The sequence below is a fragment of the Mytilus californianus genome, unplaced genomic scaffold (assembly GCF_021869535.1).
Source record: "Mytilus californianus isolate M0D057914Y unplaced genomic scaffold, xbMytCali1.0.p SCAF_1, whole genome shotgun sequence".
In the NCBI taxonomy this organism is placed as follows: domain Eukaryota; kingdom Metazoa; phylum Mollusca; class Bivalvia; order Mytilida; family Mytilidae; genus Mytilus; species Mytilus californianus.
Window position 1 is genome coordinate 83,098,661 of NW_026262581.1, and position 26,802 is coordinate 83,125,462.

Consider the following 26,802-nt stretch of genomic DNA (forward strand, 5'->3'; position numbering starts at 1 on the left):
TATAAATAGGAAGATACTTTTTCATTCATTTTCGTTGTTCATAGCTGTGTTGGATGAAAAGTAACACAATTGTTTTTATCTTCAAATAATTTATTTTAGATACCGGTTTTATTTTCCTCTGTCTGCGAACTCTTAACTCTATTGTGAGTCAATTAAGATAATAAGGCATGTATGTGTTTCCATTTTGATAGTATTTATATTTTGCATTGAAGTTCTCTGTTACTTCCTAAAAATTTGAAAATGTGTCCGATTTCACAAAAGTCATGACTACCTAATATCTAATATCTTATATTCATACAATATGTACAGCAATAACTTTATTCAAATTGTTCTATGGTATAGGCATTAAAACGTTAACATAACTGAAATAAATTATGCATCATTATGTATTTGCATACATTGATTCTCCTTCAAGTAGTTCTTTGATACACTTGTAGCAAAATTCATACTGATCCTGTAAACGAAAGATTAAAGAAGTGAAATTACACGTTATAACAACCATGACAACGTTTAACCAAAAGCAAAGATAACAACTTAGAAACTTTAGGAACAAATTTGATAAAGTTTTATTATCGTTATTTTTTTCTTTCTAAATTCGATGTTCCTCAAATGTGTCTTTTAAAAAAATGCTATAATTTTATAAAAATAATTTTTTTTATTACATGTACATGCTTAAATCTGTAATGTATCTCGCTTTCCACTCTCGCTTTGGAGGTTAATTAATTTATATTATTTCAGACGCACGGGTCATGTGTACTGGAATACTACATACATGTAGCTATATAGCTAACAATTAGAAAGTTGTCATTGCCAACACGTGCTCCTCAAACTACACATGAGCTAAATACCTAGAAACCAAAATTGTAAGAAATAATTTCTCCAAAGCCCTAACATACAGAAAAAAAATCTTTTTAAGGCATCCACTTTTATCAAATTGAGGAATGTAGGAAAACATGGTCAATGATAATGTTATCAATTAATACAAAAATATATATCAATGAAACCAGCTATTTCCAAATGTAGCAGTGAAGATCTTGAGCTTATAACTGTTGGCTTTAAAATCTGGAGATGCATTTCCTACTCTACACCTTCAATATGAAGAGTTTTATTCCATGCAAACATCAAACTGGTTTTTTCAAAAATTTCCTTTTTAAGTAACAGTGATCTTCAACTCTGACCATTGACTCCAAAATCAATATGCGTCTTCCCCTTCCCGATATCGTTATAAATTTCATTCAAGGTAGGTAATGGAAACTCAAGTTTCGACACAGAAAATATTTATAATGAAAATCCTATTTGTATGAGCATTGCATTTATATCCCAAAATAAATAGGCGTCTCCTCCTTGCTATATTTTATATCTGCATTAGTTCGATTTCAATTTTGAACGGGAAACACCCAGAAACCCATAAATATCTTTTTTTAACTTGAGAGACATGACCTTATTTTTTTACCTATTGATCACATGATATCAATAGGCTTCTATCCCTTTCTTTGTCTTCAATCTTTTTCAGTTGCATGTTAAATAAGGAAGGAAATCTCAAGTTACATTTTCGTAACCCATTTGTTTTGTACACACGGACTGTCAGGATGACCAACGTATGGACGAACAAATAACGTGATGACTATATCTCCTAAACTTATTTTGGAGAGCATACGAATAAATTTGACTTAAGAAAGGTGAGGGCAACATAAACATTTAAACTGGACTTTTTATTTTCAATGTATTGCCGTGTAATTATGTTTTCAATGAACCCAGTTATTTAGACTAGTAAAAGTCAATGGTAGGCGCATTAAGCGTCGCATTATACTGTGTCGAGCATAGACTTACACAGTTCTTCAAGAATTCTGGACGTCTAGTTTGAATATTCCTTACTACTTGAAAGACATCAACCTCTTCATCTATTTTCATTTTGTCCAAAATAAGATAAAGTGCAACAAACAACCCACTTTTGGAACAACCATCTCTAAAAAGTTACAGATAATATAATCAATGATTTGGTAAAAAAAGGATTCACTGCATTAAGAGTATAAACCTATGCTTGTTTTCGCTGTTTGTGTTTTTATCCCCATGGGAACAAATCTGATATCACGGACGTCTATAGATATAAGAAGATGTGGTATGAGTTCCAATGAGACAACTCTCCGTCCAAGTCAAAATTTATAAAAGTAAACCATTATATGTCAAAGTACGTTCTTCAACACGGAGCCTTGGCTCACACCTAAAAGCAAGCTATAAAGGGCCCAAACCATTACTAGTGTAAAACCATTCAAACGGAAAAACCAACGGTCTAATCTATATAAAAAACGAGAAACGAGAAACACTTATGAACCACATCAACAAACGACAACTACTAACATCAGATTCCTGACTTAGGACAGGTGTAAATACCAATTTGATAAATGTTGTGTTATATTTGTCTTCATGTTTAAATTATTCGAAGTGTGTACGTAATGTATGAAATAGTATTGACTGTTCAATAATTAAGCAACAGAAGGCAATGGAATCATCGAAACCACAAAATAATGCAAAAATACAAAATATAATATTGACAATTGTATAATATAGTTACTGCAATATGAACTATCTATTTTCAACAGAGGTGTTTTTCTAGCTTTTAAAAAATATACACCGAGGGTATGATTAAGAACGACTGCAATTATCTTTTACACGTTCAAAGTTTGCCACCGCATAATGGGGAATTGTTATAAAGTTTTCGTGACCTAGCTTATTAGAGACATTCGAAATTGTACTAAATTCCACTTATGACATTATAACCGGTTCCGTCTCTTTGACACTTTGTACCTTGGTATCGTTTCACATATGATGCACGTATAGCAGATGTCTACTGCATCGGCGCACTTGGTCTCTTTTTATTTGGAGTTCATGTTTAGTTTTCTTTGTATTTAGATTTAAAGAGTTTGTACAATACTTTCATTTTTTATAAAATATCATTGTGGATAAACTCATCATAGATATCAGGAATCACATATTGTACGCAAGACACGCGTTTCGTTAACAAAAGACTAATCAGTGACGCTCAAATAAAAAAAGTTAAGAGGTCAAATATAAAATATAGTTTTGGAGTTGAGTATATTCTGATATCTTGAATTTGGGTACCTGCATACGACCGTAATTGGACATTTCTGTGAGTTCCAACAATTAACAACACTTTTCAATAGATCCACCATCAGCTTTGTTGAAGCTAGTGTGGCACCTTCCCAGTCACTTGTCGTAAAAACATTTATTTTTCGTTTATCCGGTTGTTTCTTGAAGAAGAAAAAAGTAGGACAAAGTTATGAAAGTAAAAGTCTTGAAAAAGTGTTATAACATTATACGAAATTCAAAAAGGTATGTACTCCTCTCTAGTAAGGTAAAAAGAAGAACGAATAAAATCAAGACAAAACATTTTTTTATCTGTTACGATTGTGACTTGATCGAAACACCCTATTTCGCTTCGTTCATAGTTTCTTCCATTCACTAATTTGTTTTTATTTTTTTTTTATTTTCAAAATTGATGTGCCAATTTTGAAAAATCGGTAAATTTAATCAAAAGTAGTTGAATGATATTCAAATCTCATATATAGAGTAAGAAGACACATCAGGGTGACAAAAAAAAAAATACGGAGTGAACTATTATAAATCATGAAATGGTTTGATTCCGATTTGACTTGGATCATTACATAGATTAGAAAGCATTCAAGGATAAAAGGGTTTGGGTTTGATATAGTTCAGGTAACAATGAAATTATAACAAACAGTATAAGAACTTGAAAAAAAAAGAACTAGCTAACACCCACGTGATTTGGTCTCTGATGTATGGTTGTCTCATTGTTAATCATACCACATATCCGTATTCTGATACCAAACGAGAATTCTGATACAACGGCCCTCTTTAAGCTCATACTACAATTCCTTATTTAAATACATTTCAAGTTGAACAGTCACTCAAATAAAAGTGTTTAAATTTCGAAGCTACACAATCTTTATCGTTTACCTTATAACTTAATGCTATCTCCAGCTCATCCACATTATGCTTTTCTTCTTGCAGTATGCTAAAATCATCGACCACTAGCATTTCCGATCTCCCTAACCATAACTTTGCGTTCTAATATAAATAAAAGTACAAAAGTAAGATTCCAAATATCATTCCAATCAATGTCATACAATGTATATGAATATGTTGATACCAATGGCATACAAATATAAAGTTCCGATAAAACTGTGAAACACATTCGGAATTGCTGTATTCAAAGTGACACTACATAATAAGCATATCTTATTATCATTCCCTATGCTACTTTTTATGTATTGAATGAAAAAAATGAAATCACGATACTAAGAAGGCTACCATAAGCGCATTAGTCTTATAAAAACCGACAAACCATGGCCAGTAAAAAATCGTTGATTAGTTATAGACGATGATAAAAAAGTACCACATAGTCAGGTCATCAGTGTTATAGATGTTCTAAAGTAAATTTGAACAAATTATCAGAAAAAGATTATAGTATAGCATCCTTTATTTTGAGTTAAATAATGTGTAAAATGTGTTATAATTATCTAGTGCTCATTAAAAAGAACTATTTAGTGGATGGACATCATAAAATTAATATATCTGAAAAACTCATTTGATATTGCAAAAATATATTTACTGCATAGAATACGCTTCAGTATATCGTTCGAATTTTTCAGAATCTATATAATATTGATAAAGCTGGTAGATTACATCTCTACACAATGTTCTTAGACTTTCATTATGATGTAAGACGAATGGTATTAATATCAGAAAAGGAGTATGTGACATTGTTTATGGCGATGTTTGTGTAATTATGGTATCCAAGGTAAAGAAGATAAGTTGACATCCATTTCTATTTTAAATCATATCAAAATTAAAGAAAAGTGCAAAATATGATCGTGTAAAATATCGTTCTTGAATGGCAGTGTGGATTCGGCTTTGAGCGTTCCTGATGAAGGTCAATCCCGAAACGCGCTTCGGACGCATGCAATTTGTAACGTGATGTTTTCGTTTTTTAATAGAGATTAAATCATGTATTGTTGATTCCAATTAGTTTTCAAAACCTTCAAAATGATCGTAACTTTGCATATGTCTAATACTACCATACTGTCAAAAGGCGCTTTCGTTATTTCGTAAATGCATATAAGCATTTCAAATAACCCCCTCCCCAAGAAAATAAAAAAATGTAATTAATGTTATTTTTAAAATGTGCAATCCACTTAATTTTGACTTTGGTGAATAGTTATAGGCAATCATACCACATCTCCATATTTTTATAAAGTCAATACAAAATTGTTTGATATCGATCAGTGAACATGCATGTTTCAGGAATAAGCTCAGAATTCGTAAAAAGTGCAGTATATAATCAAAAACAAAAAATAACAATCAAGGTAATATGCCCAAGAGAGATGTAGTATTACACCATGTAAGATAGCATGTTTATATCTCATATCAATTTATAACAAGATTAAAAGGACATTGCAGACATAGCTATGTTATTTTCCAAATGATGTAGGACAACTGAAAATAATAACCATGATCCGAATTTTTTAAAAAAATGCACAAATAAATTAACGTGTCAGGTGTTAACAAATTTAAAAACAAAGGATATGAAAATGACACAACGAAAGGAGACGAAGTTATACAATGTCTATGTGATTTGTGGCAAGGACATTAATAATATGGAATTTATTTTACCGTTATATTTATCAAATCTTGCTTAAATCTAAGACATGTATATGCACCTAACTTAAAAAATAGACAGAATATTTTCAAAAGAAAGTCTGACAAATCAAATGTTCACCGACTAGAAATGTACGACAAACTCACTTTGTTAACTTGGTCCAATAACACAATGATTCTGGAATTATGGTCATATATCATTGTCCAGAAATCAACAACAGTGTCTTTCATAGGACATTGTGTTACGAAGAATCGACTTTCCTCTCTATATCCCTGAAAATGAATAAAATCATATGAATTTAAGCGAACAGTTGTAAAAAATGGATACTGTTTCGCTTTAATAACAAGGAGAAAATGTGTGCATGGGCAAACAGAAGTACAATGTAATAAAGGTAAAACAAAGTAAAGCAACATCGCTACTGTTTTATTCGTTTAAGAAGGCTTATGTTTTAACAGACACGCAGGTCAACATTAACATTGGGCATGAACATGATTAACAATGAAAAGACCCATCATATATTTTAGTCAAAAGATCTTGTTAATCCTAATGGAATCGTCAATACTACAAAACAATCCTTTTGTAGTCATTAAAACTTGATGGTATTTTAATTAGTTTTGCATTCAAGGTGTCAGCATTTTCCTCTTTTCAATACCTCTTTACTTTCGAATAAACGGATAAAAACTACACTTACAGGTATAATCACTGCGTTTATGTAATCAGTTCTTGTTTTTCCATATGACATAAGGTATGGTCGAAATTTGTCATCTGCAACACAATGTAATGTATTATTGTTGAGAAAGGAATTATTGATTAATGAACATCTGATAATTACTTAAATGTCCAATGTCAAATAGTAGACACGCTAACATGGATCATCCAAAGACCTCTTGCAATTGCAAAAAGCCGACTCAAAAGACCACCGATGCTATCAAAAGCGGTTATTACAATATAGTTAGATGTATTAATTACTCAGAAACAACGAAGACAGCAAAAATAGAATAAAATCCAACTAGAACATTTCGAAAACTTACGTTAATCTTTAATTATTTCAAAGGAACCTGGATCACTCAATGACGAAGCCAACAGGGCAAAAATCGTTTTTTTGGTATTTGACCTCGCCTTAGCCTGTGAAATTACAAGTTTTCCCACACCTTCTTAATTTTGATGTTGTATTTCATTATTCTATGTTAAAGGGCAAAACAGTCATAACATGCTGATAATCATATTTTGGTTTCCTTAATTAGTATATTTAATCATATGCATTCGTTCTTCAAATTCTCTAGTTCCGTTCGTCTTCATCTTACATCTTTTTTTATTATTCTATATCAAATGCAAAAGAAGGGATTTGGTGTCTTAGTTCATTCTTTTGTTCTTGTAAACGACTTCGTTCAGATTTATGTTATTTTTCTGTTATATGAAAAAATGCTTTTTGTTTAATATTTTGTTTTTCATATAAAAATTCGAATGTCAAAATCAAGAACACCACAAAACGCAGATAGACACAGCATTTTAAGGGCGGATAATGAAACTGGCAGTGGAAAATGCAATGAATGCTCTTGACATGATCATTTATATTAAAACAATTTATGCAACACAATATGAACTTGTCTTTATAAACTTGTCACGGTTTGAGAACTATTGATTTAGGTAGAGATTCGCATTTACACGTGAAGTATTTGCATTACCATAATTAACAAAATTTAGTTAACAATTTCATGTATAGATTTAGCTATTTTCTAAATATATGACAAGGACGTGCATAATAGTATACACGACCATTGTTAATGAACAGTGGCAAATCACGAACGAAGGTATAATAATCGAAAGAGCGAAACATCCTAATAAATTCAAACGCAAATAACTATTATCTATAACTACTTATTGCATACTTTTGTGATATTTTAAGAATAAGATAAACTTTTTCTTTAACTTTGTTTACAGTTTTGTTTATTTCCTCTGTAAAAAAAAAATAATTGCTAGGACTACCATTTGAAATGTAAGACGTGAAAATCTTGCATTTTACAAAATTACAAATTATAGAATTATAGAAATATATCGAAGTTCTTGCTGTATAGGATCAGTATCGGATCGCATACGACAATGACTGAGATGTTTAGATAAGAGGTGCGACGAAAGCCTATTAACTGTTCTATATCTTGTAATAAATATCTTGTTAAAATCTTGAAAACCGAAAAAAGCTCAAAATGGGAATCAAGACGATGACAACATCAGTTCATAAACTTCTAAGCTAACTATACGATATTGGTTTTGCTCCTTGTTTAAAATCGTACGATGATCCATAGTTCCCTACACCAAAGTCATTTGGATGATAGTTGCCTCAAGAGCAATCTTACAAAATAATCTTATTTTCATATTAGAAAGGTTGTTATTTGTACTGAAACGATATTCAAGGGTTTGTGATTCCTATGATGATTTCCAAGATAGACGGTTGCTACTTAAACATTAAAACTTAAAAGAAATTTATTTAATCAAAGGTTGTCTTTTTTTTTAGCTATGGCGTTGTCAGTTTATTTTCGACTTATGAGTTTGGATGTCCCTTTGGTATCCTTCGCCTCTTTTTTTCCAAGTAGCATAGATTTGGTCATCAATTCAAAAGTTTTACAGAGGCATTCATGAATTATTAGCTGTTACGAAATATCTGTGTCACACGAAAATGTTTCACCAGTCGTAATTACAATTAAGTCCCCTTTTCCTCAATTGTGACATCACCGAATGCGAGTTATTTCCCATTTTGTACTTGTTATGAATCGATGGATGCCAATAGTGGAGCAGGACCTTCGCAAGCACCTGAATGCACCCCAGTTTTTAGTTGGGTTTGTGTTTCGTAATCTTTAGCGATCTTTTGTTGACTGTCAAGTATTTTGTAGCCTGTTGTTTGCTTTTTCGTTGTTTTTCTTTTTGGCCACGGTGTAGTCCGTTTTCAAATATATAAAATCGTCATATTTGATTTAGATCTTTAGTCATTCATTAGGAAAGTTAATTTTGTTTATATATTGTTATAATATTTTCCTGATCATAAGTTGATAGATTTATTTGTACTGTTCCTTTACTGATTTTATATGAATAAATTCTATATTTTTGACGACATTTTGCACCAGAATTGAAAATGAATAGTTTTGGTATCTAAATAACGTCAAGTTTGCTGATTGGTTTCGATTTTTGGTCATAGGGAAAGGTGCAATATGTGTACTCCAGTGAAAATCTTGATTTATGTGCAGAAAGCGATAGTTCTTGTTTATCAGAATTTTGAAGATTCGATTAGTATTTTACGGCAATCAATTAAACAACATGTTTTATTTTCAACCCACCATTTTTTCTGTACCAAGTCAGGATAATGGTTATTGTTATCTTATAGTTCGTTTCTGTGTGTGTTCCATTTTAGTGTTTCTGTTGTGTTGTTTTTCTCCTCTTATAGTTGATGTGTTTCCCTCAGTTTTAGTTTGTAACCCGGATTTGTTTTTTCTCAACCGATTTATGAATTTTGAACAGCGGTATACTACTGTTGCCTTTATTTAGTAGTAGAAGTTTTTAATATTTATATTGCCATATGGTAAAGTAAGAAGCAAGACATACGAAAATTGCATAACAAAGTCATTGAAAGATAAGTACACCAGTACGTTGTAATGCTGCAACGATAATAATAACCCATGACATTGAACATAATTTTGTCAAAAGCTGGCCAATTTAATGCATATATAGTTAACAAGTATTAATAGATAAAACAAAATGACATGTACTTACGTGGAAGAATGCTCTTTAACGAATTTTTGGATATATTTTCTTTCAAGTTTCCAGCGATACAATTCGATGCAGTATACAATGGCCTCATATTGTCTAGTGTCTAATTTAAAATTAAATTATATTGAATAGCCCATTGAAATAAACCATCAATGAAATTACAGTTCTTGACTGGTTGTTGTTTGCTAAACGTGTTTCTTTAACAGAAGAATATTTGCTAAAGAGTGCTTAGTTAAACTTGATTGCACATGACAACAAAGACTTGGGTTTTTGACGTAATAGCAGCAACTGCCCGTAAACATTGATTGAAATTTTTATTTTGTTGAATATTTTTCTACAAAAATTCATTCTATCAATATATTCATCATCACAGAAGAGACATGTATTGTCGAAATGCGAATCTGGTATAGTACAATTGATGTTATAAAACAACGTGGTCGATACCTTTGCTGGTGAACTGTTAGTCTCATACAAAGCTCTGATCAAGGCCCGGATTTGGCTATACGTTATGTCCGTTTTGAGTAAATCAGCTCTCCAAGTTTTAAATCATTTTAGCTTTTCAATTTTTGCGCCCTCGAGCATCACTGAAGAGCCATGTATTTTTGAAATGTGCATCTGGTGAAGTAAAATTTATACCATTTTTTGATGACTAGTAATGACATTTTTTTTTTTATTTAATGCTCTGCTGTTTATGAAAATAGTAATTTTATGGAATCAAAAAGGTATTAGCTGTCACAATATTAATGTACCTGGCTATTCACATTCGATTTCTTTCTGTTCCATTGTTTTTTTTTGTTAAACTTATTGACATTAATTAAAGAAAGTATTGGACAGATTATATCACATTCCATTGAACTTGCTTGGCTTACGGTACTGCTATGTATCCTTTGTTAAAAGTCTAACGTTGACTTGCAGATGGTTATACATTTCATTTTTTCACAGCCATCCATAAACTCCTGAATTTAATATTTAGAACTACTTTTACGAAAGTATACGGTCTTTTCAGGTATCTATAATTCTGAATGTAACCACTCGGAAACGGATATCATACACGGGTTATAATGAATAAAGTATTGGTTTAACGTCTTACCTGAAATTCTCGTTTGTACACCTTTTGGTTTTTTGGTAATGTCCTACATTCCTGATCATCAATATATTTACAGAAATCTTTCTTTCGAATAGTCGTTTCTGGTATTGTAAATAGTTCTAGCAGTGCTTCAAATACAGTCTCATATTGTTCCTGCATAATTGTTATTACAAGGAATACAAATATTGTACGGAACTGATAACCCTTCCCCTAATAAAAGTATAAACATCAAAAATCTTGTGAAAAAGGCCGATTCAGAATAGCTTAAAGACTGATATTTATATATACGTTGATTAAAAGTCATTCATTAAAATCATGATAACCTGTTTTTAGATACCATACTTTGATAACATAACAAAACCATAAACATTTGAAAAGAAAATGAAGATAAAATATCAATATTCATATACTGGAGCTACCTACATTTTTAAAATTCTATGATCAGTTAGTGATAACACATAATGATAAGTTAGGTTGGATTAACTTCCAACGACACACCAGACCCTCAGCTTACAATTCAAGCTTGATAGTGTTCAAACCATGTTAACTGGATTTGTTCAAGTGGAATCTTGTTGCAAGTGTATATTTCAATTGCATAGCGAAAACAATCTTGTATTTTGTTTTAACTATTTCTTCTAAGATAATTATAAGTAACAAAATATGATAACTGGTATAAAATATAGCCTTTCTTTTTATTGTCAGGATAAAAAACGTTCTGTGCGTACCTGTCTTACACATATTGTCTTTCTATAAATTTGAAGCCCCAACAGATAAGAAATCCAAGAAACTTGAAATTAAAAAGGGTTCAAATAAAAAGGGAATACAATGTTTTAGGTCACGTTTATCTTATTTTAGTTTTTAAATCGCCTTTAGTATAATTACAAGGTTATATAACAGCTGTTTAAAAACAACTGACTCATTCAGATCATGCCAGTATCATGGCACTGACTACATGGCATATTGTACCATCTGAGACTGATAAACCCCCGTCTAAATTAATCTGCAAAAGGACTTCTGATACTTTGTATGCATCCTCTGGTACAAATGTTTGGCTTGTAAATAGATTTACTGTTGATCTACAAAAACTTTTAGTCTTTAATGTTCATGTTGAAAATTAAACCAGAATAGCGATTCAAAAGCAGCAAATGTGTAAGTTTAAAATTAAGATTTGAAACAAAATTATCATTTGTTCAGGTTTTGATTATCAAAGCCAGATAAGGATAAGGACTTTGCGAAAGGTGTATATTTATATACAATCGATTGTTTATTTTTGGCATGAACACTCAAAATCGGTATCGCTAAAAATATTTTACATACAGGTGTTTGAATCATATTCATTCTGTCTTTCCTCATCATCTGAACATACTCCATAATATCCACATAGCCGACCTTCTTTCCGTGCTCATATAATGCATCTGTAGCAATAAATGTTCCTGTCCTTCCAACACCAGCGCTAAAAATCATGAATAGAATGACATTATCGATATGAAATTAGTACTAGTGAAAAGGGAATCTGTTGAAATAGTTTTAGAAAAATAATTTGTTTTTATGTTACCACTACAAAGATATCAAGCTCATGCATGGAAAGAGTGTCATGACTGGTCCTGACAAATGACACAAAAAATAAAATACTCAAATTGATGTTTAAGATATTTTAAAAGGATTTTGATAATCGTTTTATTAAATAATAAATATCTATTGTTTCGATATGGTATTCATGTTATTGAATTGTTCTAAAAGCGGAACCACAAAAATTAAAACATAATCTCCTAATGTCACATTCCCACCTGCAATGTACATCCATTGGTCCATTTTGATCACAATGTTCACTTTTGACTTTCCTGTAAAAGTGGACCAGTTTTATGCTGTCAGGGACACCGTGGTCTGGCCATTGGATGAAATGAAACTGGTGAACTTTTCTTTCTTTCTGTTTCTAAAAAAAGGCTGATATTGTGAAAAAGAATATACCAAGGGAGACATATACATAAAAAACATATTAAGAAAGCAAGAAAACACCAGAATCAAAAGAAATAAACGGAAAATTAAAAATTGAACAACATGAACCAGAGCAAATAGGATGTTGGGACTTGGCGTGGGTATTTAACTTAAGTGAGTGTGATAGGTATATGAATAACAGCAAAGGAATAATATTTTCGAGCGAACGTTGTAATAACCATAATAGTACCAATGTTGTTGCACCAGATGCGCATTTCGAAAATAAATGTTTCTTAAGTGATGATCAATTACAAAATATTTTGAAAGTTAAATACCAAATAAAAACGTTGAGGAGCAGATAATGTGATGATAACTTATAACAATGCTTATACTTGTACTTGATACACCTAAATTGTTCAATAATTCTTTTTTATCAATAAGATTTTAATCAGAAATCAAGTAAACATACAATTACACAAACTCAGTTATCTTTCAAGTGGTTAATGGTAAAGATAAAATAAAAACTGAGAAGGCCCAATTGGGTCTTCTTTGCTAAGATGCAATTTTAAACTATTGGTTCTAAGCAGCCCCTAGTGCTTACATGGCATTATACATAAAACTGATACCATGCACAAAAATATTGTGTTAAATGGAAACTGTGTGTTCCACTATCTTACTTTGCTGATTAGTTTTGCTGTACAGGGTTTTTCTATCCATTACAGTTTCAAGATGATACGCAAAAACAAATTGTTTAAAAATTGTGATTTTGGGGCAAAAACCAATGTGAGGAGTCGATTGACTGTATCAATCGTTTCACTTAATTGTATAACGTCTGTTTCTGACCATTTGTTTTTCTCAAAGTTTCCGTCTATCTATGTTTGTTTTCAAGACATTATGTAAAACAAAAATAACAGTCATCAAACTTCATTAAAAAGTAAATTTCCTATAAAGAGCGACGACTCCGGAAATGTAGATTTATTTGTAGATCTCAATTGCTGATAACAATTTCGACACAAAAGCAAAAATGTGTAAAGCTCTTCAAAGATACCAGGCTTATAATGTTACGCCATACATGTTTCGACTACATGAGTTTCATCGATGGGTACTCGATTAAAAAAGGTGGAAAGCGTAAGTTAATTACGAAGTCCGAGTTAAATAACATAGAAAATCTTCAATGACGGGTACTTATTCTTATAAGGAGTTTACAAACTAATTCACATAATTGACACATGATCTTTTTTTTAATATCAATAGTAACTTATTTATCTTGTTTTACTCATGTTATTAAGGATTGACTCAGAAAGAGCAAGACTAAAAGTAAAAATTAGAACATTTTTATCTTTCGGGTGTCTTGTAATTTGGTAGGCATTTTATATCTATAAACGGATGTTTACAAATATTCTATTTTAACACGTATTTTTATCAAAATCAACTACCTACATTGCCATTAAATATTATGATATTTATTCACAAAATACACCTCGTGAATTTGATCAGCAATAAAAGAACCTATTTGCAATACATTTAATTGTAGGACAACAGTGGACCAAAATCGTACAATTTATTTTGTTACTTGGCGCAATTAAAACTCAGGTACTAGTTTGCAGGGAACTGAATGATCTTATATATCTAGTATGATTGCCAATGATAAAATTGAGAATGGAAATGGGGAATGTGTCAAAGAGGGGACAATCCGACCAAAGAGCAAAAAACAGCCCAAGGCCACCAATGGGTCTTCAACACACTATCAACCAGAGTTCAAATTACGATGATATATGTTCATTTTAAATTAAAGGCGTCATTAATAGAGGACGGACTGATGTTTGAACCTTCATTCGTCGATAAACAACTAAACAAAAATAAAATGTTAAAAATTCAGAAAAAAAAGTTGAAAACATGGACGTGTGAATAAAAAGCTAGACATGCCATACAATGAACACAGAAAACAATTAGAGGCAGATTCTAGGTATGAATTCACTTGAAATGAATGCACATGTGCTTCGGTTGAATATGTTTATAAAATATTTAAGTTAACTTAAGTCATTGCAATTAAAAATATCAAAATATGTTTCAACTGCATTTAATTTAAACTCGTTAAATCTCTGTAAATAATGGAGTAATAGTAGAATTATTTCTGATGATCGGTTGAGTCTGAGTTTCTAATTCATTTTACTAAATTCAATTAAGAAGTTGGGATAATTACCGTATCTGTATTGTTGGAGATCATTATCAGTCTGTATACACAAAGGGTATGCTCTTTTTCTTTTGTCATTGTGAGACGATAATTGTCTACAACCATTGGTTCATTAACTGCATCAGGCCAATATTGTACACATTTATCCTGTACAAAATTATAAACATTTGGTTTGCATAAGAAGTGAGACATTTAAAGATGTATCGTACCCGTATCCGTATCTGATACGTTGACGTATCTGAACGTAACTATGGGTTATTGTTTAATCGATTATTTAGTACATGTTTAAATAGTAATCGAGAATAGGGAAAAGAGAGGGAAAAAATAGGGAAAGGGCGATGGAAATGTTTGGTTTCTTTCATTTTTAATATCTGAATTGTTTTTTTTAATAATGTTGGATAATTGTTTAATTGATGTATTATGTGTGTTTACATACTTGCTTCTTGTATGTACAAATCCTGACTTAATTTCATTTATTGCCCTAAAAGTGATGTTTCTACGATATATATTTACAGTACCTATAATACAATTATGAAAACATTATATGGACGACAACATGGACAACAGAAGCTAACATTTACACACATTTAACAATCACGTGATTTTCGTGTCAATTTATATACTTGTTTATGTTTTAACACTCGATATTTAAATCATTAGAACTACCCAGGCGTGAAGTTGAATTATAAAACAAATAAAGTTAACGTTAACAATATTTATACACGTACTTTAAATTGGCTAATAAATGGGGATTGTTTAAAAATTCTGTATACAGGTACTTGGTTGTCTTTGTCTACATATATGCTGTTTAAACTTAATATATTGGCCAGTAGGGTCGAAATTATGAACACCATGGCAAGTTGAAGTTGAATACATTCTTTTCTTTGTATGAAATATATTCCAAGTATAAAATTGTATTAGTTGATATTAAAAATATCAGAAATAAGATCATCTTTTCTTTTTTAAAAGAATACTCAAATATTTTCATAAAATAAGCTGTTGAATTCTTTTTAGTTTACAAATAAAACAATTTCCTTATATTTTGTAAATTAAATATGATTTACAAATTAAAAAAATGGAAAATTAATACCCAAATTGCTATGCCAATGATGAACATTGAATTTCATTTATTTTCCATCAGCGCCGCATTTTCAATATACAAATCATGGATCAAAAAGTAATAATGATCTTCTAGCGCACAAATACGCACACAAACACACAATCTTCCCCATTTCGTCTCTATTGTGTCTATACAAGAAACCAACAATTTTAAACATTTTAAGCAGTCTAATTACATGTTCAACATAAACTCTATATTTTCTTATATTCTTGTTAATTTTCCTCCGGACATTTCTCTCCTGTCTAGGTAGTCTGCGCAATTGAGCCGAGATGAATGGTGTAACAACTAGATGTTCGGATGGGTATATATAATCCCCTAATAAAATGCAGTTTCGTTGAAAGTCTAATGTGCGTCCGTCTCCGATTGGGGTCTGCATGTTAAAAGTATTGGCATCATTATTATGGCCCCGAAAACCTGACTCAACATGAACGATTTTCTTTTTATTGTCAATGACAACTTGTGTGTGTACACAATGGTAATGACAATGGTGGCTTTGATATTGGCGCTGAATTTCGGGTGACGGCATTCGAATTTCGTGGGATGTGGCGTCTATGCAACCAACGGCTTCTGGTAATTTTCTCCAATTACGTCGTTTAGAAATCCATTTCTGCGGGTAGGCCACTGTACATTATCACACAATATTTCATACAAGACTTGCCAAACATGGGTAACCGTTCTTGACACTTGTCTACGGTGAGTATCGAACAGTAATGAAAGGATGTTATATGTAGGATAACATTTAAGCCAGATTAATGTCAACAGCAGCATATTGCATTGTATCGTAACACCCTTGGACATCGTATATGTAAACGGAATTTTCCAAATAAATCCAAGAACGTTTCTGGGTTTTAACCAGTTGCATCATAGAACTGCAGCAGTCGGTCTGATATTAGAGCAAAAAGACCTCGGCCGGGGTAATCTCCTTGATCGTCGTAAAAAATAAGATATTCCTCGAGATCATAAAATGAGGAGGGGGTTGTCTGGACTTTAAAGTAATGTCAACAGTCGATGATACAGCCTTCTAGTGTGATCTCTTAATGATGCCCGTGTTTCAAACACGACAAATAATAGTAACAATAGAATTTCTCTTGAAATCTATAAACAAAAGAAAGTTTAAAATTCCTTTTTCTTTTTGTTAAGACTTTTAAATTTTATTATTTTTAGATTACATTGAAAAGTACATTTACATGCAATTTTATTAAATAAACCCGAAATAAGAAGAATAACAATTAAGAAAGAATAGCTTGGAATTATGATGTCGTATTATAACATTTACGGTAAATTAATTTGCTACACGAGGACGAACAATCGAGGTGGACTGAAAGCAAAATATTGGAAATTACAGCAATGGCAGCAAAAGGTAAGGATTTTGAATGTACATTTATTCATACCACATCTTCTTATTTATATTAAACAATTGCATTATATTATTTATCATACTATAAAATAGCACAATAATAATGGAAAATGTATTCCACAACGATATAAATGATACTGAGATATTATTATACATGTATAAAACAGACCTTTCATAATAGTTTTTTCAAATATCTAAAATTTATTGTAGACACATTATTAAATTTGGGATTTACAACATAATATTACTATTCTACCTATAAGTGCATTATTGTCTATCCTCTGTTACAACTTTGATTATGTAAGGGTCTGTTCGTTTACTTTTGTTATTAAGGTTCCGCTAAATACAAAATCTAGGATATTAAATTTTCAATATTATGATAAGTTTTGCCATTTATATACCTCAAACAAGTTAAGCCCTTTCTGGTCTGTATATTTAACGGATGCATATTTTTTTCCGTGAAGGATTATCTAGAAATGCAATTGTAAATGTGGGTATAGTTTTGTCCTATATTTTGACTTTAGTGGAACCGTAATTAGTCAAATAAACAAGGCCAAACTACCTTGTATGTACAGGTTAAAATTCAAATTTATAAATCGTATTTGTATGGATGCCCAAGTAGTAATACAATAACCATACAGCATTTTAAACGTTAAAAAAAGTAAAACTGCAAATGTTTTCATAAATTACATAACATACTTTGTTACAACCTGATTTGTTTTAAAGATTTTTTTTATATTAAACATGTTTGTTAAAAGAATATTTTTATAATATTAAAATGATATTTTTGTCAAATATTAAAAGAAATATCTTTATAATATTAAATGAATATTTTTTTAATAAAAACAACCCATTAAAATCGGTAGCTTAAATTTTCCATCTTTTATCATTCAATTTGTATAATTCTTGTGTATTTAGATAAAAGAGAACACCTAAGTTTTACTAAAGAAGAATGCCAGCTGATGCTGAGATCGTACATTGTACACCCAGGGGACTATCAGTCTATTGTAGAGGAGATAAAGGTTAACATAAACCATTTGACTCCCCAAGTCAATGCCTTTTATGAAGGCAATGACTTCAAAAAAATAAAACAGAGATTGAGGGAAAAAATTCAGAGACTGGTGTCAAATATAAAGCAACAAAAAGATCCGGAAATTAGGTAAGAGTTATTTGATGCTATGTGGGCAGCATGAACACCTGTTGGTTCTTTATAATCGTCTGTTTTTTATACATTTTTTCTTGACCAAAAACATATTCAATTTGTGTCAAAAAAGATTATTCTGTTATGTTACATCTTAATATTTTTTCATCAAGAAATATATATTTAATAGAAATTTGAAATAACATATAAGCAACATACCCAAATGTGAAATCAATCGATTGAGGTAGTAATTTCTTTTGATATTTTCAATTTTGTTTATAATTTTGAAACGTCAATTAATGCATTTATATAAGAAAACGACAGTAGTACCAGACTCTAAACTGCTGTAAATTTTAAAATATAAAATCTTTGTATGATAATGATCACATTATAAATGATTTTAGATTGCAAGCAGCAAAACGAACAATATTGTCTTATATTTATGAACAGTGCATATATAGCATTACTAATGATCAAAACATTTATGTTTTTAGAGAGGAGCAAGAGGTTATATGTTCCATGGAAAACAGGACAGTACAATCAACTTATACTGCCTGTTCCAGCCAATCTGACCCCTTAAGATGAAGCTGTAGAAGAAAAGTTCAGCAGTTGTTCAACCTAATCAATCATCAGGGGATGATACTTCGAGTGATGATCTTCCTGATCTAGCCTTGTCCCCGGTGAGGCCTTGCACGTCACCAAAGCCAAGACCTTCTACTTCGTCATCTTTAGTTGATGTCGAGGATGAGGAGGATGTTAGGCTTCACTGGGCGAGGAAAGTAGCCAAAAAGTGTGAACAAAAGAAGCATAAGAAAAAAGACAAAGAAAACAAAAAAACAAGAAAGGGGAAATCAACAAGAGAACTGGTCAAGGAAAATGAAGAGATGAAGAACGAAGTCCTGAAATACTTAGTTAAAAACAAACAGAAAATCTTACAGGAGTCTTCGTCCTATATCTCTGAATCATCCACATCAGACGAGTCGGATTGATTACTGATACCAATAATAATAAATTTATAAATTAACAGGCAATACTTTTTTTTTCAAATATTAAAAATGAAAGAGACCAAAAATTTTCATCACCTTTTCCCTATTTTTTCCCTCTCTTTTCCCTTTTCTCGATTTTTTATACCACGATATTTGACTCAATCATTAACTATATCTGTATTATTATTCAAATCACGCCTGAGAAGTAAAAAAAAATCAATTAAACAATAACCCATAGATACGGTCAGATACGTCAACGTATCAGATACGGATACGATACGTCTGTAAATGTCCCACTCTATATATATATAATAAGAGCATTTGCATTATTCACGTATCTGGATGCGTGCCCGGATCGACGTATACTTATCGGGCAGATTTGTATAAAATAATTATTTAGCCACGAACTCAATTCAAACTAAACAGCGGTAAAATATGCATCAAATGTTGGAACTTTGTACAGACATCATAGGGATACTTTAAGTAGGGTTGTTTGTTTGTGTGCAGCTCTTGCAGCCCGAAGTACCAATTTGTTTTTTTAATCTAACATTGGGTTTGTTAGTATTATATGTATGCGACTTTTTTAATATACGATTAATTCTTGTTATTGTATGTTATGCATTATAAAATATCTTCATCGGGACCAATTTGACTTAATTTATCCTTTCCTCGTATACGTGTTATACGATACGTCGATACAGTTACGCCAGCAAATACGTGAATAATGCAAGTGCGCTAATACAATGTACAACTGTTCAGAAAAAAAAAAATATTTCGTATATCCTAAAATACTTTTCATTACCATTTCTAACATGCAAAGTTACATTTTGTTTTCTTTTTTCATATCAATAGCGAAACATAAGATGTAGTTTCAGAAGACAAGTTGTGTTGTTACTAACAAAGTATTCAAATCAATATCAATGATAATTGTATTATCCTATTTTCAGTAATAATTCGGGGTTTCTTTTTATGTTTTAAGAACAAAATATCAAAAAATTAACAACCCCGTAAATATTCACAACCATATCAACCGCTTGTAAATCCTATGTCCTAAATATATTTTGACGCGTTTGAATATGATGGTAAATTAAGACCAGTGGCAAATATCACATGCACCACAAGGACGAGCATATGTTTATGTAATATAAAAATTAACTCTACTTTGTATAATAATTACATTCTAAGCCGGATGTTTGCACAAGCTAGTCAACAAGGTAACAGTTCGAAGGATCTTGTTTCATCCTACTCAGACACATTTTATTTTTCGAACCAACCAGTCTTTAGTCTAACTCTTATATGTCAAAAGCTTGGCAAATAAGCAGACCACATCAATTTTCAAGTCTCTTGTTTGTCTAGGTCGTGAATTGAGCCAACGACTTCCCGCACTCTATGCGAGTGTGCTACCCCAAGACAACCAAGGCGGTATGTTCTGTAGAGCAATGAACGATAGAATAACTTTTCAAATCGCAACATATTCCACAAACAACAACTAACATCGCTAACAGCTTACGTCCTTTGGTCTCTGACAATCATACCAAATCCTCTTACATTCTTAATATTGCACACCACCTCTAAAGCCGAGTTCTCGAACTGGTTGTTATAAAAATGCTTAAAATATTCAAATGATATAATTATAATTAAATTATTTAATCTTATGTGATAATGTAATTTGATACCCTTTTCCCCTCTTTCAGCTGTGTAACCATTACAATTTTACCAACATGTTCTTGCCATATCATATGCCAGAAATCTCTGACGGTATTTTTCTTAGGACCTTCAATTAGATAACGAATTATAGAAATAAAAATCGATTAAAATTAAAGTATGGAAATATATTTCGGCGAAATACCATCGCAATTTTATTATATAATGTGTTTTTGAATTTTAAAACCTTACATTTTTTCTAGTTCCTTTTTATGATTTTCTTATTAGAATTTAAAGCAACTTGTTGCATAATTTCAATACAAATAACAACTTTGAATATTGTTTGCCCTCTTAATATTTCATCTATTCCATTTATATTCTTGTACGTGTCTACAATAAAACAAATCTATTCTATTTTTCGAAATTAAACTATGATAAAACAAACGTCACAAAAATACATCACTTTTTGTGGCGTTGATACATTCGTGTGACGCGCAGTTATACTTCGTTTGTGGTGTACTGGTGTACTGTCGTAAATTCATGGGAGGTGTCCGTTGTTATTCTGTGGTTTACATGTTGTAATGTACTATTATATTATTTATTTATGTATTTCTCTATCCTGGGTGTTCTTGCGTTTATTTGCACTGTATTCCTATCACCTAATGTTGTCATTGTAGCGGTATTTTTAATATTGCCACATAAGCGGGAGGTTTGGCTAGCCATAAAACCAGGTTCAACCCACCATTTGTTCTTAAAATGTCCTGTACCTAGTCAGGAATATGGCAATTGTTATCAAATGGTCTGTTTCCATGTACATGATGTATGTTGGCGTTTGTTTTTGTTGCAGTTCAGTGTTTCTGTTGTTCCGTTGTTTTCCTCTTATAGTTGTTGTGTTTCCTGCGGTTTTAGTTTGTAACCCGGATTTGTTTTCGCTTAATCGATTTATGACTATTTAACAGCGGTATACTACTGTTGCCTTTATTTATATTCATTTTATTTATAACTTCATTTTTAGAAAATAAATGATTATTACTCTTTCAAGACGAAGATATATATTTGGATTTGGAATGTTTTTTTTTCGCACGTAAACATATTTTAACAATAAATATAAGATGTTTGAGACAGCAATTGACAAACATACACAAAACAAAAACGTCTAGAGGTCATCAACATCATTGACAAAGTTAATTGTATTCCAAACTTTAAAAAGACATTAATGTATATCCCTAAAAATATCAGACGCACTGATTGATAAATAAGAATACAATCTTAACCTTTATAATGTGTATAAAGCAAAATTCCAAAATGAGTTGGACATTACAATAACATGTTTTGTTTCTAAACATTATTACCGTTACAACTTTGTGTAAAATACCAGTTTTTAAAGACAATTTATCATTCATTTAAACTAAACCTTTACAAACCTTGGGCTGCTATGTATGCCTTTTCTTTGTCATAATTCTGAAATACAACAAAAGATTGGTGTTTTTACAAAGCTAAAGAATCCATAGTAATATGTTATATTGGTATCAATATGTCAAGTCCATCTACTTTTTAAAAAAATAGATATAAAATAAAATCTGTGATCATTAATCGAAATATGCAAATAGTTTAAGGATTGAGAACTAAATAATTGTTGACAATATTATCAACTGACGCAACTGTCCGAAAAACGCTTACGTGTCAATAACATTCCATGAATGATATTGCTTTTCTTTATTTATTGTAAAAGATATCAGGTCTTATATTTACGTTTAAAAATATTTGTATATGTTAGTTTAAGGTATATGCCGATATACAATTTATAACAAAAATATTACAATTTAAAATCTTACGTCAATGTAACTAGCATTGATATAATCAGTCCTTGCGTTTCCCTTCAGTACGATACGTGAATGATCATCTACAACAACAAAAAAATACAATAAATAGATCTTGCATTCTCCAAATAAATATTAACATACTAAGTTGAACAAAACAGGTAACAGAAAAAGTATGCTTGTATCAATTTCATCGTTATCAATTGGGATGAATTAGATTGTTATCGTCTTTAAAACTAATTTACAGTTTATCATGTATTCTTATTTAAAAGTAATGTTAAAGTCATATAAAATGAGTATCTGGCGATTATTATGTTAAGAAAATATTGAACCAAAATGCATGCATAAATACTTAACTAAGTCCTCTGTGTACGTTTTTTTTTAAATTTTTATATTATTTCGCGTCCGTAACGTATAATCGACAAAAAAAAATTCATTCATTGATTATTGAGCAAAAAATTTTGCATCTAATTAATTTTCTGGTTTTTGTGCCGAAGTGTACCGATTGTGACCTTGGTAAACAATAAAACAGAATCATGGAGCACGTGAAATATAATTGAGATAATAGAACTATGTTTTCATTTTGTTTTCATTTTGTTCATGCTTTTCAGTTAACTAAACTTTGCCATAACAATTGTTAAATTATTTAATGTATTATTTTTCTTTCAGAATCGATCGATAATATCTTCTTTCCATTTTTGTTTACCTTATCTTTCATTGCGGCTTGTCCCTTTGCACCATCGGTGTGGTTGCCGAATTTGTAACGAGACATGTCATGGTTATGGTCATCCCATACGGAAAAGCTGACGGCGAATTAAAGACAATAATTCAAAAGTAGTAGTTTTTGAAGATTTGGAGGAAATATAGGCTTTTCTTTTAAAAGAAAGTATATGTACACGTGTTTTATAGTAAAACTTAGCCAATCAAGTCTATAAAACATCTTCAACTTTTTGTTGGATTTGAGGTATCATACGACTCAATCATTAATTTTGAAATCATGTTACATTTGTGAAGGTTGTTGGACATAACAGATTAGAAAATGGAAACACAAATTAAAAATTGTAATACTTTAAAATTTGACAGACGTATATCACTTCTGCTTTTTTGACGAAATTTTTATAGCGAACAAATTAAATTAGATATTATCTGGTAAAAACTAGAGTGCCTGAATATTTCGTTTATGTCAATTGCAAATTTTTCGGACCTTATTACTTTGAGTAATTTTAACATACAAGGCCATGTTGTGAGGAAACGATTTTTAACTTTATTTTCTTCTTTTGAGCCTTCAACGTGTGCATGGACAAGACCTTTTGGTAAAATCTAAAAAAAAAGACATATTATAATGATTAATGGTTAAATTTTAAAATTAAATAAAAAAAGTTAAAGCAATAAGGAGGTTTAAAAATTACTACTTGAATGTCGTATTCAAAAATAGGTGGAGAAGATATTAAGGTTCAATAAACAATCAAAAGTCAAAAACTGACAAAACAAAACACAGAAAAAGAACAACAAAAAAGCTACAGTGTATAAATATCATTCAATAAAACGTAAGTTTGAGTAAGAAGCACCCCTCAAAAAAATGTTGGTGTTTACTTGGGAACTTATGTGGGGATAAATAAACACCAACATGCGTCAATTTACTCCCATGTAAAAGATAAATAAAGTAGTATCTGATATTATAAAAACACATCATTGATCAGTCATAAGATGCTTGACAAAGAAAAGACATGTTAGAAATGCCAAAACTGATATGAAACCAATAACTTTTATTATTTGCATCAACATTTAGCTGCTACAAAATGTAACACCAATGAAAATATGAAGAAAGAATATGTTATCATTTCAAATATAATATTGGACGTCTAACCTCGTATTCATTCTTGAAACCTTCATCTTTCAGTTTTTCATTAATAACATCCTTCAAATTTCGAATAGGTATCTTGTAGACGGATTGTTCAGTCGGTAAATTTTTGTATACAGCGTCATCGCTTTCAGATTGTAGTTCTGTTTCTTCTGTGTCCTTAAGATACACAGATACCTCTCCTAGATCCGAGGTAATGGCTGCATTTATATATTCGTTTCCATGATTCGTTTCTCTTTTACTATCTATAAATAACCTTCTAACATTTACACGACCCTACTTATGCAAATGTATCAGTAGTTATGAACATTTTCTCTAGAATATTGAATCATTAAAAAAAATAAAGAGAAGGAATGAAGATAAAATATTCATAAGACAACCCGAATATAATCAAAAATGGAAATAAAGTTGTGATTCAAATTAAAAATACTGGCAGTTTTCAATAATTACTGTAAAATGTACATAGATATTTAAATGCACAGGCATCCCTAAGATCTTTGATAATTTCCCATACTGCTCGTTTTTGGACATTAATCTTCATCTATTTTACGAAAAGCCAATATAAAAAAGATAAAAATAAACGAAATTAAAAATTTTCGTGTGTATGTAGAAACAATCAATTTAAGTTAAACAATAATTTTCATGCGATGTCAGGCAAGTTATATACCCATTCAGTTTAGGATACTGATGAATATTCAATGCCCGGTGAAATGATAAAAAAATAAGATACCGTCAAACAGGAAGTGAATATCCGGCTGATTCAAAAATCGCACGCTCGGTACAACAAAACATTAAACAAGGTTTAATCCACAATTTTCTACATAATAAAAAATGCCTTTACCAAGTCAGGAATATGACAGTTGTATTCCTTTCGTTGGAAGTGTTTGAGATTTTAATTTAGCCATTTGTTAAGGGACTTTCCGTTTTGAACTTTCTTTGGAGTTCGGTACGTTTGTTATTTTACTTTTTATAAAACTACAAACCAAATATAAAATTTTGTCCTTTATACAGAATCTGATCAATCCGTAACGAAAAAATTCCTTGGCCAGTTGGTAATAAAAAATCAAGTAACATTAAATGATGCCTGGCAGAACTAAAAATGGCTTTCAAGGTACAAATTAAATTCCAGACCAAAAATATAATTGTTCCTGAATTCAGAACAATATACAACAAAAATAATGAATGGACGAATAGATGAGATGATTGCAGCTACTATATACCAGCCACTCATTGTGTGGGAATATGATAAATTATAGATCTCTTTGTAGTTTGCATTGCGAAGAACATGAAGAAAGAAAATGATCTAGTAATAAATATCTGTTATTACTCAAACTCACTAAAGGTAGTCTGTCTATCTGGTTTTGATTTTTTTTGAATATTTATCTTGTGTTGATTTTGAGTTGCGTCTGAAAATACAAACCAACACATTACAACATGTTTAAGAACAACTGTTTTTTTTTTATAATTTCATATTGTAGTAATCCTGAAAATAACCAAGTGTTGTTTCGTTATTTTTATGTTTCATTAATAGTTAAGCGAAAAGACATTTGAATTTAATTTCATTTGAGAGCACCTCATCCATCGGTTCATCATACTTTTGCTGTATCTTACAATAATTTTCATTATTCAACTGCTAGGTTATCTAGTAGATGATGATGAAGGAGTGCTGACAAATGCCAATAACTATTTGGTATTAAGGTGTTTACATGTATATTACTATCTTTTTCATATGGTTTCATTCTGATTCCTTCATGAAAGACGTTTTTTTCACATTTCTTTTAAAAACGATTTAATTTTGGGCGTTAATAAGAACAATGTTGTGATAAAAATATTTGGTGTACTGTTGAAACAGAATCGATGCTGTAAAAAGGTCAAGCCTCACAGCGAGCTTAAGTATGAAGAACAATCTTTTAAAAAATGTCTGGCAAGAGATTAACCGACCTTGATTAACATTAAAAGGTACTAATGTTTCTGAACCTAATGTGAGTATATACACTTAGTGTCCATATAGTGATTCAGGTAAACAAAATATTTGTCAATCTAAAACTTTGAAGAGATGATATAGGACCAATGGTATACCACAAACCTGACAAACAATCAGAGCTATGAATCAAGGAGATACATTCCTTAATCAACATGGTACTTTCCATAAAAACAAACTTACTTGTAAATAAAAAAGTACCGTTAATATTATAAAAAT

At 30.8% G+C, this 26,802-nt stretch overlaps 1 protein-coding gene across 1 annotated transcript; it reads right to left on the bottom strand.

Annotated features, from left to right (window-relative positions):
* Positions 1–1,082: 1,082 nt before the first annotated feature.
* Positions 1,083–26,740, bottom strand: LOC127738144 (receptor-type tyrosine-protein phosphatase epsilon-like). Its single transcript, XM_052249287.1, has 18 exons — positions 26,689–26,740; positions 25,940–26,008; positions 24,609–24,847; positions 23,974–24,061; positions 22,757–22,824; positions 22,346–22,382; positions 20,954–21,051; positions 14,683–14,820; positions 12,332–12,477; positions 11,862–11,997; positions 10,548–10,697; positions 9,461–9,560; positions 6,390–6,463; positions 5,845–5,970; positions 3,997–4,107; positions 3,121–3,269; positions 1,831–1,966; positions 1,083–1,088 (listed from the first exon to the last, which is right to left on the bottom strand). The coding sequence occupies exons 1-18, from the start codon at positions 26,738–26,740 to the stop codon at positions 1,083–1,085; spliced, it is 1,923 nt and encodes a 640-aa protein (XP_052105247.1).
* Positions 26,741–26,802: the final 62 nt, after the last annotated feature.

What these genes read in the sequence shown, in the direction of transcription:
- LOC127738144 (XM_052249287.1), bottom strand. Translation starts at nt 26,740, where the DNA reads ATGTTGATTAAGGAATGTATCTCCTTGATTCATAGCTCTGATTGTTTG. An exon ending in AGCTGAAAGAGGGGAAAAGG is followed by an intron (nt 14,821 to 20,953) that starts GTATCAAATTAC and finishes AATTTTGTACAG; the next exon opens with GATAAATGTGTACAATATTG. An exon ending in TATTGGACCAAGTTAACAAA is followed by an intron (nt 4,108 to 5,844) that starts GTGAGTTTGTCG and finishes TATTTATATTAG; the next exon opens with AACGCAAAGTTATGGTTAGG.